General features: G+C 48.7%; 1 protein-coding gene across 3 annotated transcripts in view; it reads right to left on the bottom strand.

Moving 5' to 3' along the window:
- Positions 1-18,632, bottom strand: part of SPTB (spectrin beta, erythrocytic) — a 133,575-nt gene that overhangs the window by 67,779 nt on the left and 47,164 nt on the right. For all 3 annotated transcript variants that reach the window (XM_055289100.2, XM_055289103.2, XM_055289101.2), the window contains exon 2: positions 7,525-7,723. In XM_055289100.2, the coding sequence (XP_055145075.1) occupies positions 7,525-7,672 (148 nt within the window). In that variant the 5' untranslated portion in view covers positions 7,673-7,723. The remainder of the gene's footprint in view (positions 1-7,524; positions 7,724-18,632) is intronic.

Below are 18,632 nucleotides of genomic sequence, written 5' to 3'. Positions count from 1 at the left end.
ACACTCACTGAGAATATGGGGCTGCAAAAGTCAAGACGGTCCAGGACTTGGCCTCAGCCTAGGTGACGCCTTTAGTGAACAGAGAGTTTCTGGAGAAGCACCGATTTGCTGAAAAGGATCAGTTCCCTTCCCCAAGCCAGGAACCAAAGCTACATGGTTCAGGGTAAAGAGGCACATTGTCAACACCACTCCACAGGGGGCTTCTGGTCAAACTTTCAGAGCTAGAAGGGCTTTAGGCATCATCTAGTTCAAGCCCCTGGTGTTACAGGTGAGGATAAAGAGGCCCCAAGGAGCAGAAGAGTGACTTGATCAAGGTCCCCTAACGATAGCGGCAGGAGGACGGAAGAGTGATATTGCCAGGTAGACCATTTTCTCCTCACCTATGGGTAACAAGCTAGCTCAAACAGCATCTTCTCTTTACCGGACTTCTGCACAGCCCCCCAACAACCTGTTCTCCCTACAGAGGGTGATCCTTAGTAGTCAGAGCGAGCCCTAAAAACCCAAATCTAACCGTGTCATTTCCCTGCTGAAAGTACTTTGATGGGCTGGCAGCAACTCCTGCCCTCCACCCTCTACTGAAGGCTCAGCTCCTGTCCTGCAGCCCACGGCTAATGCTCCCTCTCTCGGACCTTTCAACCCTGCCACTGTATGGAAAGGCACACTGAGGTCTTGAATAAAAAACTCAACATCATCAAGATAGCAATTTACCCGAAATCAATATATATTCCCTCCTTAAACTCCACAGCCACCGCTTTTGAGTTTTCCTCTGCTTCCTGCCCAGGACCTTGGCAACACCGGTGGCCTATCAGGCCTGTGAGGTGGCCCCTGCCTGCCTCCCTATCACCACCACCAACCCTGCACTCTGACTCAAACATGCTTATCCCCTGAACTGAGCTGCAGTTTATGTTACAAACTTCACAGTTCCCAGCAAATCTTCATAGCAAATTTGTCATAATTTGCTAAGCACATGTGTCTATGCACATAGACACATGTGGGATTATTTGATCTACCTCTGTCTCACTAGACTGTAAAATGAGATTCTCTGGTTGATCTACTTTCCCAAGTCTGAAGGCCAAAGAGTTTGGAGGCAAAATGCTCCCAGAGACTTGGCTGCTACTAGCCTCCTTGTCACTCTGTCTCAGTGACATGTTATAAAGGGAAAATGGAAAATTGCTACAGATGCTCTGAAAACAACACCCTTGGCACCTCCTCAGCCAAGCAGCATGTGGGGGACACGTGGGGCAGGGAGAATGGGTGCTGGCTGCTCCTGAGAGCCATAAACACAGTCAAGGCCTGGGGTCAGAGCTTGCCTTTGAGAACAAATCCCACAGAAATGTCCCAAAGATGGAGGAGGCTATTAACATGGTTCACTCAGACTGCACTGCCCGGGGAGAGAACAGAGTCTTATTATTAACCTCAGTGTATTAATATTTGATAAAGCATCTTCACAATGATAGATAGCAGTCGCCCATAGAAGGGAAGCAGCCTTGGTTCTGTAAAGAGTTCTGAGAGAGGAAGAATAGCTTTTATCAAGAGTGGTAAGGGGACAATGGAAGGCATTATGTCCTGGGCAGGGGAAACCTGCCCTGGGCCCCACAGTGCAGGTGGCATGCTAACATCTCTTGCAGGTTTATCTGCACAGGTAACTGGCAGGTTTATCTATACTGTGTCCTGCCTGGGGGCAGGGGGACAATCTCACCATGGCTGACCTCCCAGAGAAAGCTGCTGATCCAATTTTTTTCCCTCTGACATTAAAATGGTTGCTGACAATGATAGATATTTCTGTGGATAGTATATTTTCCCAATGTGTAGTCTCTAAATAAAACTCCATTTTATGTTTTGAAATCTGAGAAGAAAAAACATTACAAACCTCCCATTAATGACACAACCATCTTTGTTGGTTACGGGTACCTGGAAACAGACATGGGGGGACCATGGACAACCAGCGACTTGTTCTCTAGCAGCTGCACCTGAATCTGTCAACTTAACAGAGAAGCTACTGATGCCCATCCACGGGGGTGAGGCCCTGCTCCCTGAGAAATCACTCGCCCTCTGGACACAAAGCCCTCCTAGGCAACTGGGGCACCTGAGATCAGCATCCTCTTGTACACAAGGGGAAAGGGGCCCGAGGGAGAGAGGGAGAGGCCAAACATGTCCTGAGGACACTCTCAGGGCCCTTTAGCAGCAGAGTCAGGAAGAGGCCTGTACCACCCTCGCTGGGGAGTTCCTGGCAGCCAAGGAGGTGGGCGGGGAGCAGCAGCATCCAAGGAATGTCTGTCAGCCGCAGAACTTAACCTTGGGACCCGCACACAGTGGGTCCAGAAGACAGTTAAGGTTCAGAGTGGCAGCAACTATGTGCTTCAGAGTGCAGGGACACAGGCTGTAGTGCACCTGCTGTCCCACAGCAGTCTCGGAATTGTCCTCAACCAACCTCACCCCTCAGCCTCATCTCACTTCCAGGAAGAAGGCTACAAAGAAACAATGCAGGAAGGAAGGTCATCTCTAGCTTGCAGCATCACTTGGATTTGAATGTAAAGGCAAAACCTGAGTGGGCAACACAGTTCTGTGCACCTGGTTTTAAAATGCAAGGCCCTGTTTAGTCTATCCTTTGGTGATTGCTCCACAGGCCAAAGAACAGGAGGAAGACTGAGAAAGAACACGAAGGCCATCTCTTTCCCACAGGCCCTTCGCAGGAGGCTCTGGACTGCTCCCTGCACTGCAAGATGCCTCCGAGATGCCTCTGTGAGCCGAGGAGCTGTAAATCACGCAGCGGGCAGCACATGGGATGCTGGATGCCAAGCTGTGTGCATGGGTAAGGCAGGGGAGTGGAAGGAGGGAGGGGAGGGAAGAGAGAAAGGAGAGTGGGGCTCAGGCACAGGGCTTCTCTTTTTGGGGCATCTTTCTATGGGGTTCCTCCACTCCCTGCTCTCCCTTCCGAGCCACATCTACCCTGAGGCAGCATCCTCACTGGAGTCACTGGAGTCTGTAACCAGGTGCAGGGGAGGGGAGGAGTGTGCAGGCAGGCGGATGCTTCCTCTGGGGTGAGGAGAGGGAGACGGAGGACGGGCATTCTGACTGGTAAGTTCCCTGCAGCCTGCAGTGCTTCATTCTTCACCCAGACAGCCACGAATGCTCATCTGGCAGCTCCCAGTATGAAAAGGGGAAGGAGAAGAAATGGGGCTGTGTGACAATTAGGGGGACTCTAGGAGATGGGGGGAGCCTTTCTATTGAAACATGAAGGCTGGAACCTTTTGGAAGGATAGGAACTTGGGCTTTTCAGCTGCTGCTCTTCCTGTAATCCCTCAAAACAGGTCCAGAAAGTAGGAAGGTGCCAGAGGCAGTCATCAAAAGAGAGAAGCATAGTTTCCAGTCCAGGAAGAAGCCTCAGGGCTACCTGCTACTTAACCTCATGACAGGCGGCCAGCTTAGAGACTGACGTTAAAAAGCTAAAATCTGCTCAGGGATCTACAGGGCAAATATTCCTGCTGGGATCCCAGCCCTCCCCTTGGCATTGCCAAGGTCAAATCCACCCCCTTACAGGAGCCTTCTGCAACATTTTCCTACCCTTCTTCCTTTTCACTTTAGTTAGGCTGACTCCCAATTTCATACAGAAAGTCATTCATTCTGGAGAGAGGTCAGGTTTTTATGCACTAGGATAGATTAGCCAGATGGCTTGTTTCTTTAGGTCCAGGAAGGAAGACCTGGGAGTGGCATGAAAGGCAGAATAGGGAGTATTTCCTTTGGAGTTGAGAGGAATTTTACTTAAGAGGCAGAAAAGATCACATCCAGTCACCCAAATTCAGGTCTTCCAACCATAGGTCAATAAATGGAGATGGACCTAGAGAAACTGTCTCATCTGGAAAAGCATTTGACGAGACCCATCATCCTTAGGTTTCTTGGGCCTCCCATGTCACCCAGCCAGATGGCGGAGACACAGCCAGGGTCGTGGACTGGATAGTCTTATGGAGAGAGAGAGAGACCTGCATGGCGTGGGGCTTCATCTCATGGGCATCAGGTCTGGGGGAAGGGGAAAGAGCCCAGAGCTCCAAGCACAAACATCAGCCTGGTTTCCTTGGTCCCTGGCTTTTCCTTCCAACTCAGACTTCCAAGGCAAAGGAGGGTGGGGGTTAAGAAGGAAGACACAGGTTCTGGAACAGGCCACGGTACAACAGGCAAGGAGAAAGACCAAGCTCATGATCTTGAATGTCTAAAGTTGGGAAAAGAGAAAGGACAGAAAACACCGATGGGAAATTTTCTTAGTACTAACGTTATCTAACATTCACCTAGAATTTTATTATAAATAAAAACTTCCGTAAACTTTATCTTATTTGCTCTTCACAACAACCTTTAGAAAATACAATCAATCCCCATTTTATAAAAATGGAAAAGGAGTCAGTGATCCTCCACTGCGGTGGCATTAGAGGTGGAATCAGGACTTGAATCTGGATCTTGTGACATGTTCCCCCTCACCCCAGGACCTTCAGTTTCAGAAGAAGATGCCAGGCCAGTCTCCCCAACCTTGCCACATATACCTATGAAGCAGATCACTGCTATCTTATAAGCAACTCAGGGCTGAATGCCCTCCTTGCCTTAATATTCCCGTGAGTGGGAGAGTGGCTGAGAGCTCCTGCTCCCAAATGTTTCTTTTGAAAGACTGCCCCCTGCCTAGGCTGCTAAGGTGGCCCCAACAACAGTACCGAAGGGGAAAAAAGTCAAGACATTGAGACTAGGAAGGCTGACACACTCCCTTTCTCCATTCTGCCTACCCAGCAGAATGGGCACATCTGGCCACCCTATTCAGACCTTTCCAAAGCTTTAGCTTAAGCCCAGGTCACTTAGAGTGGACTCTCAGGAGAAGGAAGCCAGTAAACCACTTAGGTTGTTTGTTTTTGAAAATCTTGAAAGGACCTCAAACTTGCATGTTTACCTGTTGGCCAGATGTTCTGAATCGTTAAGGCCCAGGCATACAATTCTATGCTCTGTGGCTTTTCCTCTCCCTGGGGGGCATTCAGATTCTCTGGTAAGTAAGAAGCATGTTCCTGGTGAGGAGAAGGCTCAACTAGGCACAGCCAAGGTCAGCAAAGGCTCTTTCCTGATCAACCTAGGACTGACCACTAAGCACAGAGTCTTGCTCTGTCACCCAGGCTGGAGTGCAGTGGCATGATCTTGGGTCACTGCAACCTCCGCCTCCCGGGTTCAAGCAATTCTCATGCCTCAGCTTCTTGAGTAGCTGGGATTACAGGCATGCACCACCACGCCCAGCTATTTCTTTTTTTATATTTTAGTAGGGATGGAGTTTTGCCCTGTTGGCCAGGCTGGTCTTGAACTCCTGGTCTCAAGCCATACACTCACCTCAGGATCCCAAAGTGCTGGGATTATAGGCATGAGCTACCACGCCCGGCTTTGTGCTTGGATCTTTAACCTGTCTCCACCAACTTCCCAAGCAGCTCATCGGACCTGGTGACAACATACACAGGCCAACTGGAGAAACCCGGGGCCCTTCTGCCTGCCAGAATCACACACACCCTTCAATTCCCAGCTCAAAGGCTGCCTCCTCCATGAACTGTTCCCTGATTCTCCTTGCATCTCTTCCTTGGCTCTCTCATTGCTGTTTAATTTATGTGCCCTTCCTACAGTTATTCTCTAATTCCACTCATGCTAATTAATTGTGAACATAGTTCATTTTTCCCTAATAGATTGTGAACTCCTGAGAGACAGATGCTATATTGAATTCATCTCTGTGGTTCCCCTCTCCCCTTTCATGTTTGGCCAGGGGTTTAGCTTTAAACATAGGAGTACAACAAGCAACTGTTAAAATAGAATTTACCTTGGTTTCTTAAAAAAGATAAAAGGATCTCTGCACAAAGGCCAGTCCCCACTCTTACCTTGCTTTGGCAAATCTTACAGAATATGGTACCCCTCTCCCTCTACCTGGATCACCAGGGTCATTGCAGCTAGATCCAGCCAGCACAGAGATATAAGAAGGTAAAACCAGAGTGACAAAGCCAATGGTTCCAAGTTTGGTTGGCTTAAATTAACATACACAAAAGCAATGGGTCACCATTATGATCCGTCCTCAAGGGAAACCAAGGGAGAATTTTGTGGGGTCAAGGAGGGTGAGAAGGAGATGAAGGAAGAAGAAAGAGAGTTTCCTGTAAAGAGCAAGGACACTAGGGGTAATGACTGAGACCCAAGTGGATTCCTTGTCATGACAAGGGAGATGAGACACCGCAGCATTCCTTTCCTGGGATGAGAAGCCCAGACACTCCCAAGGTGTGAGGTCATTATGATCCCAGAGGGGTCCAGGGCCCTGCTCAGGCTTCAAGGTCAGCCAGGGACTGTGGTATCTGGGAGCTGAGTACAGGGAGGGAGTGGGGAAGAGGATTACTACGACCTTCAATTTGGGCCATAAGGTATGGGGGCAGCGGGAGAATCACTCCAGAAAGTGTTTATGGGGAAGGTTGTGCTCTTCTTAGGAGGCGGAAGATGGGAACAGTCAATGACAGGGAAACAGGTCCAGTGTGGGCTGCTGACTGGTGGATCAGGTGAAGAAACCCACCCCCCATACATACACACACAACCCCATGTAACTCGAACTTTCTTGTTGGCCGAAGACTTAGGGTCGGAATATAGTTACCCTGGGTCAAGTTCAGGGAGGCAATAGTCACAGGAGTTGGGGAAAAAAAAATCCCAAGAATCAGATATCAGCCAACAGGGGGAGGAGAAGTCATTTCTACTAGAGATTTAAGATATTCTCCACCCATCTTCCCTCTCTCTCTCTCTCTCTCTTCCTCTCTCTCTCTCTCTCTCTCTCTCACACACACACACACACAGCAAGAGAGAGAGAGGGTGGGGGTGGAGAATATCTTAAATCTCTAGTTGAAATGGCTTCTCCTCCCCCTGCTGGCTGATGTCTGGTTCTCGGGATTCACACACACACACACACACACACAGAGAGAGAGAGACAGAGAGACAGAGAGAGATATCTATTATGAACCTGCTAAGCAAAAATCTAATTCCAGTTTAAGGATGAAAGGTTTCATCAAGAAAATCCTTCCTGAGGCAATGGGGAGGATGTTATCTGCTTTCGATTTCCTATCCAATCACTCCTTTTGGGACCACAGAGAGGACAATGATAATTCCTCTCTCCAGGCCCAGGCAGGAAATCAGGGTTAACCAGGAGGCCCTGTGCACCTGCACCCGGCTGTCCAGCCCTCAGACACTGCTTTGCCCAGACTTTCGTACTTCTCACTTGGCCGCAGGTCACTCAGGACAGAGGCAGAGGGCAGGCCCCACCTGGTCCCAGCTCCAGCACCTCCTTGCTTCTCAGAGGCCCTTGGGGGCAGAGGCTGCCTGAGGTCCCTCCCAAGGGGACCCCCACCTCCCTGAGCCCAGCAAACACGTCTCCATCACTGCCATGCCAGGGCTCACCCAACACACACAGAGGATTCACACTAGGTGGGGAGGGCTGTGAACCTTGTGACTGCGAGAATGCCCTCCAACCCTTGTGGCCCCAAACAGTACCTGCCAAGGCCTTGATCCGGGACCTCTCAAAGAGCCTGGCTGAGCTGTTGTCATTATCCAGCTCGTCGTCTGGGGCGTCCCAGCGGGCATTGATCCGGCTGTAAGGTGGCTGGTTGCCCACATTTTCAAACTCTGTGGCCGATGTCATGTCAGCAGGCTCTTAGCAGCTCCGCCTGCCTCAGTCTTCATGGAAGGATCCCTGGGGAACAGCAACACAGTCAGAGGGTTATCTCTCTACCCCCTCGGACTTTTTCTCAGGGGAAACTTATTCGGAGCATCCAATGCGAGTAGATCCTGGCGGGAGCAGAACGCCGTGTCACCTGCCTGGGCATGCTTCCTACCAGGGTCTCTGGGTCGTTTGTTATAAAATATTGCAGCAGCAGCAGCAGCAACAGTACTGGCGGCAGTGGCGGGGATGGAGAGCTGCATATAGCAAGGGTCAGGACAGCCAGCAGGTGGAGACGTCAGTCGCAGCCAGCTGCTTCCTCCAGACCCGCTGCCCCGCCGCGGGGAGCACCCCAGGAGAGGAGAAGCTCTCCTGGGAGCCAGAGGCAGCAGGACACGAGCTGGGGAAAGCAACCTTCACCCTGAGGACTGGGCCAGGACCTAACCTGGTGGGGGAGATGGGGACAGGCCAGGGGAAGGGAGAAACTGGAAACAGGCTGAGTCTGACCCAAATGGGAACCATGGGGAGAGATGGATGAGAGAGTTAAGCCACCACTGACGCCACCAGCCTGGGGCAGCTGCACTGGGGGGACTTCGCTCCTCCCCGAGGCTTTCCGAGAGCCCTCTGAGTTCCTTCCCAGCAGTTGGTATTCAGAAAGCTGACCTCGCATTTTAGGGCTTCTTTGGAGCATGACCAGGTGCTCAGATGAGGTCTCCTGTTGAATTCCAGGACAGATTGAGCAACCCAGAGGAGCCTGCTGTCCCATCAAGCGCGTGGCAGTTGGGGCATCCCACGGACAATGGAACCGTGCATTGCGAGTCCATGCGATGAACCAGCACATCAGGAGCACTGGGTCCTCCCTCACCCGTCATCAATCATTCCTACTCACTCATTCATTCATTCACAGTTAATTCAAATATGTACCAAGTTCCAACTAGGTGGCAGGCACTGTACTAGGCAGGGGCAAGTAAGACAGGAAAGGTCATGTCCTCATACAGCTTGGAATCTGGTGGCAGACACACACAATTAAACAAGCGACTACAAGAAGGTGTGATGTGTGTCATGGCTGGCTTAGGTGGGGACTCGGCGGGGACTGCTGTCAGGGAGGGGAAGTTGAAGCTTATTCCTAAAGGAAGCTTGGAGGTACCCATGAAGGGACAGGTGAGAAAGGACAAGAGTTCAAGCAAAGGGAATAAAGAGCAGGTGTAAAGTCCGGAAGGAAGGAAAGAACACAGCAAGCTTTGAGAACTTTAAGAAGTAAGGGGAAGGCAGGGGTGGAGTCAGTGGAGAAAAGTGAGGAGGGGTCCAGGGGAGCCAGGCTTGGTCTTCAATGCCCTGGGCCCTAGGAAAACTATTAGCTTTCTTCATCTGTACCTGACATTCAGTCCTCTTTCTAGGGATCTTAAGGGACTCCAAGATCAAGTCTGTAAGGGAATAGGGGACCCAGAGCCTTCACAACCAAGAGAGCAAAGCAGGAGGCAGGGAGGCTGTGAGGCAGACCTGTGATGGGGGTTGACAGCCAGTGAGCTGTGAGGGAGACCACTCCCTCTGTGGTGTGTGCACCCACAGCACACACACAGGCTCACATCCGACATGCTGACACCCACCAGCACACACATGCACACCCACCAGGCACACGCTTGAGGAGGCACTGCAGCACATTCACCAGCCCAAGTGTGAGATGGCGGCAAGACTACAGCCTTATTTTTCAGATACAGACTCACTTCAGACTGCATTTTCCCCAATCTGATGAATCTATCCCACCACATCCTTGTGAGGTAAGACAGGAGCCAGGATTGCCCACCCTAATTGCCTTGGGAGAAAAACCAAGGCCTGCTGCAGGAGGAGGCCTCCCCAGGGTCATCCGGTGGAATGACTACAGCTGGGACCAAAGGCCAAACAGGAGCGCAGTTTATCCCCCTCGACCGGACGGGTTTCAGGAGGGCAGGGAGGGAAAGGACACAGTGCATGGGGACAGAGGGCATTTCCCAGCCAGGGCTTGGCAAAAGTGTTTGCCACTCAAGAGAAGGGAAGATGCAGGGTGGGAAAAACCAGTCATCACCCTGAACACAGGATGCCCCATGATGCCGGACCTGTGCCCAAGACCACCCTTGTCCCTTTGAACAGCCCGTCCTCTTCTGCAGATGGACTTGCTGCTTCCAGGGCTGAGATTTTGCACCCAACTGGCTGGGCAATGATAGCCGGGAAAGATCCCCCTGCCCCCGGCCCCACACCTTTCCCTACTTCCCTTAAGGGAAACTACCACTGACTTGGTCTCTGAGCCAGAGAAGGACTGACAGGCTGACCACCTCCTGCAGGGCCACAAGTCTGTCCAGCAGCCCCTGAGAAGGGCTGAGCTGCCAGAGGCAGGAGGTGACGTGAGATCAGACCCTGAGTGCAGGAGGTAACCGGACCCTGGCTCTCCTTATTCGTCCTGTGCTATTTTTAAGAGTGGCCGAGAGAGGCCCGGGCCATGGGGCTGGAGAGTGAGATTACCTTTGCTGTGGCTCCGTAAATAAGTCTGCCCCAGAAAGATGAGCCTGAGCAGGCTGACCAGCAGGCCCGGCATTCAAGACAAGATTGATGGCCCTGGGTGCAGAAGAGCGGCGGCTCGACAGCAATTCATCCTGCTTAAAAATGCCATCCCTCTTGTGGCCATGGCTCAGAGAAGGCAGCAGCCGGGCAGCAGCTCTGCCAGGAATGGGAAAAGATGTATATGTGTGTCTAAATATACAGTTGGAGGTTTTTTTTGTTTTGTTTTGGAAAGAGTCAGGTCCCCGTAAACAAACACCAAGGAAAGATGATCCAGAAATGAAAATGAGGCCCCCTTCCTTGTGCCCCTCTTCCCCTGACATACCCACCCCAGGCCCTGCCCAGATGGCATTCCATCAGAGTCAAGGGGGTCATGGGATGGGCCAGTGCAAGCAGGAAGGGAAGCTCTCGGAGAATCAGGTGTAAGAGGCAGGAAGGAAATAAATAAGAGAACAGGAAAGTTACAGATAGTTAACAAAAAGCAAACACGAAGATATGCCTGTCCAAAACCAGATTTAACCCATTCTCGGCGTCACCATGTCTCTTTCCACACTGTTACAACGGCCCTTCAAAGGCCTGGCTATAAAGAGACAACCACGACTGAAAAAAACAGCATACGTTGGGGCTCATGGTGGGGACACCTAATCGAATGGGGAGTCATGGAAATGACATTTAAGTTGCTACCTGGGAGGAACTTGGAGATGAGATGATCTGGTCTCATTTTCAAAGATATAAGTCATCTGCACATCTAGAGTGGCCTTCCATGAGTCACAGAGGACCGCAAATACATGGCTAAAATTAGATCTTAAATTGCATTTCAGGCCCATCAGTAAACCCAGGAAAAAAGGCATATGTACTTCCTTGTCCATTGATTCCCCGACTCACCCACAAGTCCCCCCAAATTCCTTCTCTGAACCCACCTGACCCTCATCAAAGTATAGGTGGGTCTTCTCTGGTCTCCGTGACTCTGTGCCCAGAGGGGTCCACCTGCCCCATCCATCCATCCACCTGCCCATCCAGCAGCTCTAAATGCACAGTCCAGAGTCATCCTTAGCTGCCTTCTGCCACCCCCGACCCCAGGCTATATTTTGAGTAGGATGGGACCCGAGAAGGCTTCCCCACAGCTCAGCATTGAAAAGCTCATGGGATCACACAAAGGACTCAGCTTACAGAAGGAACGTGTACTTATTAATGCATTTCACAATACCACTGATGCAACCCACAGCTCCACCCTTCACATCCGCCTTTGAGGTCGGATGCTAGGCTCGGAGCCTCAACCTCATGTGCTATGTCCAGTTACTCCCTGGGTTGGTTAAGAACTGAGAAAGCAGTGGTAGCGGCTCCTCTCCCAGCCTGCAGGGTGCTGACAGAGCCCAAGCTAGGACCCATGTCAGCCCTCGCCGAAGCCCCAAGGAGAAGAGGCAGCTCTTCTCTTTTCTCCATCCTCTAGTCCCCCAACAAAGTAAACAGCATCCTCTCCTCTTCCCTGGGTCATACAAAAGTGAGAAGCAACAAAGCACAAAGATCTACTTCCGAAGTGGGAAACCGAGGAAATACAGGGCAATGCAGGGCTGAGGAGCAGGCTGTTGGAACAGCAAGGACACTGTCTTTCTTAAACAGTATTGCTCCTTCCACTCTGTTGTTATTTTCTCTCTAGCTGTAAGGTTTGACCCCCTCACCTGTTTTCTAGTTTGTCCTGCCCTCTTATGCTACCTCAAACCTGCTTTTAACATAATTTGGTATTGTGGCAACCCGGTCAGGAGATTAAATCCTGAAGTTTCTCTGGTAATTTTTCTGTCAATCCATCACCAAAAAAGGAACATCCTTCCTCTCCCTCTGATCATAATCGCATTGCATATTCACAGGTACCTTAAAGAATAGTCAAATACACAAAAACACACGTGTACACACTCACTAGAATGAGAAGTAATAAGACGTGCAGTGCAGAATACTTACTCTAAATCTATCTGCAGCCCTAACCTTCTCCCTACTCTCAAGCTCCAGTCTGGCACCTCCATCTGCCTACCAGACATCTCCACCTAGAAATTACAGCTCAGTCTCAATATGGTTAAGACTGAGCATGGGGCTACCAGGACAGCAGAACCAGAGAGTTTCAGTACCATGGGGTAACAGTGTGGCCCAGATAAGCATGCCACCTATGGGTGACCTTTCCAGTCGATGGACACCACCAGCAGTTCCTGGACAAGCCAATTCCCCTCCCCAGAGCACATTCTGCTTTTTCACACTGCAGTTCCCATCCCAACCAAGCCTGGCTATTAGTGCATCACTGATGGACTGTGGTTTGGGGTGCTTAAAGTCCCAAGATCACTACCCATGGTTGCTACTTAGGGATCTCCATGCACCTGCAATATCCTGGTCATTCTGGTCCACTGCTGTTTGGTGAGGCCTTTACCAGACACTTCTACTCCAGTTTCTGTCACCCAGCAGGGGCTTTACATGCCGCAACTTGTCCACCCTCATCATGGAAAAATCTCCTACCAAGAACTGGCTCCAGTTATGCTGCAGCTGCTGGAATAGGGGTGGGGGTGGATGGGATCATAGCTCCAATAGTTCTTACAGGATTTGGTTGGGGAACAGGTGCTGCTTAGCTCTGATGTAGGGACTGGCCCATCAGCCTTCTATCACAACAACAGTATCTATCAGCACTTCACATCCTGCACAGAGGCAAATGCCCACTGGGAACCATTAAAGGAGAGGGGAGAGATGATACTCTTATATACATATTAGGTTGGTGAAAAAGTAATTGTGGGTTTTGCCATTACTTTTAATGGTAAAAACCACAATTACTTTTGCACCAACCTAATAGTTTTCAAACATTATCCTCTATTGGGATTCTTGGGCTTAATATCTACATTTACAGAAACTTGTGACCCAGTCCTACCTCCTCTTATCTCTCTCAACTCACTTCTTTCAAGATAGCCACTGGCCTCCTCTCTCAGAATAAGTAACATTTTACGGCAGTTGAGTTGAAAAGCTGGATGCCCAACTTCCCTTCTTCCATGAGGACTTTTGTTGAATATCTATAGTAACTTCTCTCTTCTCTGATGAAAACTGCAGGAGATAGGTAGAGGTCTCAACATTGTAGCGAGATCTCAACATTGGAAATAGTCAAGAATAGACTGGAATAATTTATTTGACATCATCATTGAAGTGATATTTATAATGTAATAACTGATTCAGAAAAGATTTAAAAAACCCATCAGATAATGGGTTGATGGGTGAACTTTACAATGGAGGGATCAAGTTTTCAACACCTGAACTCACTGATGAATCTTAGTATCACCAAGAACAGGACAATTAGACACGTGTGTCTTCTGACATGGTGCAACATGAAGGACATCATGACCTATGACGTTCTTGCCAAAAAAGTTGAACCTGAATTTATTAATAATTAAGCTTTAGAGCTAACTTCCCATTTATAGGAATTATAGGAAATCAAGATAAATAACAACATGAGGAAGCAAAGAAACAAACCCAGAATGTAGGGCATTCTGCAGACAACTGACTCAGCTTCTTCAACAAGTTAGAGGCTTTAAAACAGACAAAAAAGAGGCAGGGAGTGAGGACTGCTGTAGATCAAAAGAGACTCAGGAGATGTAATAATCAAATATAATGCACCTTGTTTGGATCTTGAATTAAAAAAACACATTTCTGAGGCAATCACGGGTATCTGAATTACAGACTCAATATTGATTGGTACCTAGGAATTAGTCAATTGTGTTAGATGTGATCATGGCATTAAGGTTATGTAAGAAAGTGAATTTTTTTTTTGCAATGCTCAAAAATGTAGTGGGGGACATGACATGATGTCTGGGATTTGCTTAAATGTGCTTCAGCAAAATAAGAAGCAAGTTATTGACTTGGAGTGATCTACTTATGGGGGTTCTTGCTTCTATTCTCTCTACTTTTATACATGCTTGAAATTTTGTATAATAAAAACTTTGATAAAATTGGCAGTTAATAATAAATTAAATTTGTAAAATACAGTCATATGCCTTAGGCACAACTGGAACCTAGAATAAAAGTCAACCCCTTCCCATGGTCCTAAGGCCCTTCCCATTTTCTGCAAGATCATCTCCCCACACCCCCTACAGGTAATCTGCCAGCCTTCTTTCAGTTCTTCAAACTTGAAATGTCCTCCCCAGCTCAGGGCTCTTGTGCATGCTGTGCCCTCTGCCCCAGACACTTCCTGGAGCATCTCTGCATGTCTGGCTCCTTCTTATTCCTCAGGTCTGTTCTCAGACTTCGCTTCCTTGTGGAAGTCCTCCCTGGTCACCCTCTCTAAGGTAGCTCCCCGCTCTGTTAGCCTCAGTCTTTTTGACACTCTGCTTAACTCTATAGGACTTATCATAATTGTAATTATTCATGTATCTGTCTGTTTCCTCTTTTTTTTTCTTTTCCTCTCAGTGCCTAGACCATAGGCTCCTTATAGGCATCAGCCATGTCTGTCTTTTTCATTATTGTACTCCGGTGCCTAGTACTGGGCCTGGGACTTAGTAGGTGCTCAGTAAATATTATCCTGTTCCTATAGACCTGATCTCAAACTGTGGAGTCTTTTTATTATTATTTTTATTTTATTTTATTTTATTTTTTGAGATGGAGTTTCACTCTTGTTGCTCAGGCTGGAGTGCAGTGGCACGATCTCAGCTCACTGCAACCTCTGCCTTCTGGAGCCTTTTTAAAGCCCTCTATCCCACCATATTCCCTGACCCACGCACTCAGTTATCCCATGTACATGTATTGAGTGTTTATTCATATTTATTCATCACCAAGGCCAGTCATTAAGCCTCTGAAAGGGTCTTTCGTTTGTCATTTCTTTATGTTTTAAAGCTCTACTTCACTCAGGCCCTCACCTCTTCCCACTTGGTCCAACTCTGTCCGTGCTCAGCCCCTTCACAGTCCCTCCTGCACGGCCCCTCATGCTGACACACCCATACTCTGTAAGCTTTCAGCAGTGCAGTCCAATCCAAAGCCCTGCACCGTTTGGTGCTGAGCTCACACTCTCCTTTATGTGAACTCTGCTCTAGTCAGGAGGGTTCACATGGCCCCTGTCTCCACCATGGTGTCATGTGCCTTGACAACTTTATTTATGCCACATCTCATACCCTGATATTTAGCTACCTCTCCCATCCCCTTAAGATTTAAAACAAATACAATTTTCAAACATTTAGAAACACATGTATAGCATGTTCTCAGAATCTGAGTGAGGTTGCCTTTTCCCTCCTATCCAACCCCACGGATCCACCACTGCTTCTTTTCCCCCTCAAGTGGAGGGGGCAGGCAAGATGGGCTAAGGGAAAGCTGGTGGTGACCCATGCACCAACTCCCCCTCCTCAGTCTCACTTCCTCCCCACCAACCTCACTGCCACTTCCTCCCCACCAACCTCACTGCCACTGCCAAGGGAGGTCAGATCTTTGCATTCCTTCCTGCTGCCCATTCCTCAAATCCTGGGAGAAACATGAATCTCTAGCTTTTTCTCTCTTCTGCCTTCATTTTAACACGCACAAGTCTTTCCTATCTTCAGCAAAACTCCTTCTTGCCATCTTCTCTCTCCTTTCTTTCAGAGCCAAAATTCTTGACAAAGTTGCCAAGGACATGAATGGGTAATTCATAGAAGTGAACACCTAAAAAGCTAAAACCCTAAGAAGAGATACTCAAGCCCATGAGTAACCTGAGAAATGCAGATTAAAACAAGGAGACCCCACAGGCAAACATTAGCAAGCTGGGTCATGCTGAATATAGATGCTGATGTGGAAAGGGGCTGCCTTGTGCACTGCTGGTGGGAGTGTGGACTGGCCCAGCCATTCTGGCAGGCTGTCTGCCAGGACTCAGGCAGGCTAAGTGTGACTCTACTCACACAGGCCTAGAAGGGGACATATGCGAGAATGTTTACTGAGGCATTGATTGTGGTGGCGGGAAGGTGGAAATACCCTGTGCGTCCACCACTGGGGCAGGGACAGGTAAAATGCAGTGAATGAACATGTGGAGGGCACATGGCAATGCTGGAGGATCATAGAAACGGTACTGAACAAAACACACAGGAAACAGAATGAGATCTATAACATCATTTACATAATTTAAAAATATGTGCATATAAGCCAATACCCATACAAGGACATATGCAAATTAAAGGAAAACTCTTAAACACATAAAAATGGTTGTCTTTAGGTAGAGTGAAGGGAATAGAAAAGGAAAATGGAAATAAAAGGAAATCAATCAACCAACCAACCACAGAGAAGGGCCTTGGCTGGAAAATGATGATGAACTGAGAAGTATGATGACCTCAGCCCTCCACTCCAGAGGTAAACATAGATACAGTGTACTTATCTATATTCATGGTAGCTTCTAGCTTCTTCATCCCATCCTCAAGTCACTCCTCAACTCACTGAAATCTGACTTCCGCCCTCACTCCACGAAGCTATTCTTGCCAAAAGTCACTGATACCTCCCTTCCTTGTTACTTAAAGCAGGAGATGCTTTTCAGGTCTTATCTTACTTAGCAGCATTAGGCTCTGTTGGCCATTCCAAAATTTTCTGGAATCATTTCCTTTGTTTTCCAGGACACGCTCCTTGTTCCCTTCTTAACTTTCTGGCCCTTCCTCCTTGGCCTGCTCTGCGGGCTACCCTTCCTTGGCCTGTCTCTTAAATACTGATGCTCCCAAGTTATCTCCTGAGCCCCTCCACTTCTTCCTCTGTCTACACACTGTTCTTAGGCTATTTCCTTCACTCCCATGACTTGAATTACCACCTTATGCTAATGACTTTCAAATCTTCTGAACCCATCATGTCCAATTGCCTTCAGAACATCCACCTAAGAAGGCCCACAAGCCCCTCATGTTCACCCTAACCTCTAGTGGAATCTATCCTCATCCTTTTCCCATTTTTCCTGCCATGCTTCCTATCCGTCAACATCCCAGTGGCCCAAACCAAAACCTCAGATCATGCTCCATGCCCTTCTTCCCTCTCATCACACCAGCCCCTTTGCTATCTCTCCAATCTCTGTTCTTCTCTATTTCCACCGCTCCCCACACTTCTGGCCACTGCCTTCTCAAGTCTAGTGGTTTCTGCTGGTCTTTGTATCTATATTTGCTCTTTGGCCTACCAAACCAGCCCATTTTCTACACTGAAGCCAGAAAGACCATCCTAGAATACAAAGACGACATCACTTATGTACTTTAACAGCTCTTCTCTATCTCAGAAGCAAGTTTAAAACCTATAATAAATCACAGACAAAGCCCTTTGTGATCTAGTCCCTCCCTGATTACTGTTTCCATCGAATCCTTCTCCCCAACTTCTCCAATACTACATCTAGCCATAGGAACTCCATTCAGGTCCCCGGCTCTCTCTGGACATGTTCTTTGCACATGCTGTTTCCTAAGCCCGAAAAATCCTCGCTCCTTTACAGAATAACTTCTTCTCTGTCAGAACTCAGCCCAGCCTCATTTCCTTCAAGAAACCTCCCACCTCTGCTGGGCGCGGTGGCTCACACCCATAATCCCAGCACTTTGGGAGTCCGAGGCGGGTGGATCACCTGAGGTCGGCAGTTCAAGACCAGCCTGGCCAACATGGTGAAACAGAGGCTCTACTAAAAATACAAAAATTAGCTGGGCATCGTGGCACACACCTGTAGTCCCAGCTACTCAGGAAGGCAGAGGTGGGAGAATCACTTGAACCCGGGAGGCAGATAGGGCAGTGAGCCAAGATTGGGCCATTGCACTCCAGCCTGGGTGACAGAGCAAGAGTCCATCTCAAAAAAAAAAAAAAGAAAAGAAAAGAAAAGAAACCTCCCATCTCTACCACCATCTCCTGCAGCAGGCGGAGGTAGCGTGTTTTTTGTGTTCCCATCACACTTGTGCTCATCTTCATCAATGCACTTGCCACCCTGTAGCATCATAATCTAGTTCTGTCTCTCCCAGACTGTAAGCTACCTGAGGTCAGGGACCATCCATATTCATTCTTCTTATCCCAACAGCCCAGCATAATGCCAGGTACATGAAATAAGCTAAAGATCATTTGTTGAATAAATGGATGAGAACTGAGAAATGCAGAGTGCTGTTCCTTAAAAGGATAAAAGCAGTTCCCACAGAGGACACACCATGTGGAGGCCAATTTGGAGGTCAAGGTGGCGAGAAGGTTGGAAGCATAGCATGTTGCAGTAGCACCGTGGATTCATCATCAATGACCTGACATTGTCCCTGTCACTCCTTCTGCCTCAACCTCACATTGTTGTTTTTTTGTTTCTTTTTTGAGACGGAGTCTCACTCTGTCACCCAGGCTGGAGTGCAGTGGCGCAATCTCGACTCACTGCAACCTCTGCCTCCTGGGTTCAAGCGATTCTCTTGTCTCAGCCTCCCAAGTAGCTGGGACTACAGGTGCATGGCACCATGCC

This window comes from Symphalangus syndactylus, chromosome 8 (assembly GCF_028878055.3).
Source record: "Symphalangus syndactylus isolate Jambi chromosome 8, NHGRI_mSymSyn1-v2.1_pri, whole genome shotgun sequence".
NCBI classification, from domain to species: Eukaryota; Metazoa; Chordata; class Mammalia; order Primates; family Hylobatidae; genus Symphalangus; species Symphalangus syndactylus.
Note: the sequence above shows the minus strand (reverse complement) of the source record. Positions and strands in the feature narration are given on the sequence as shown.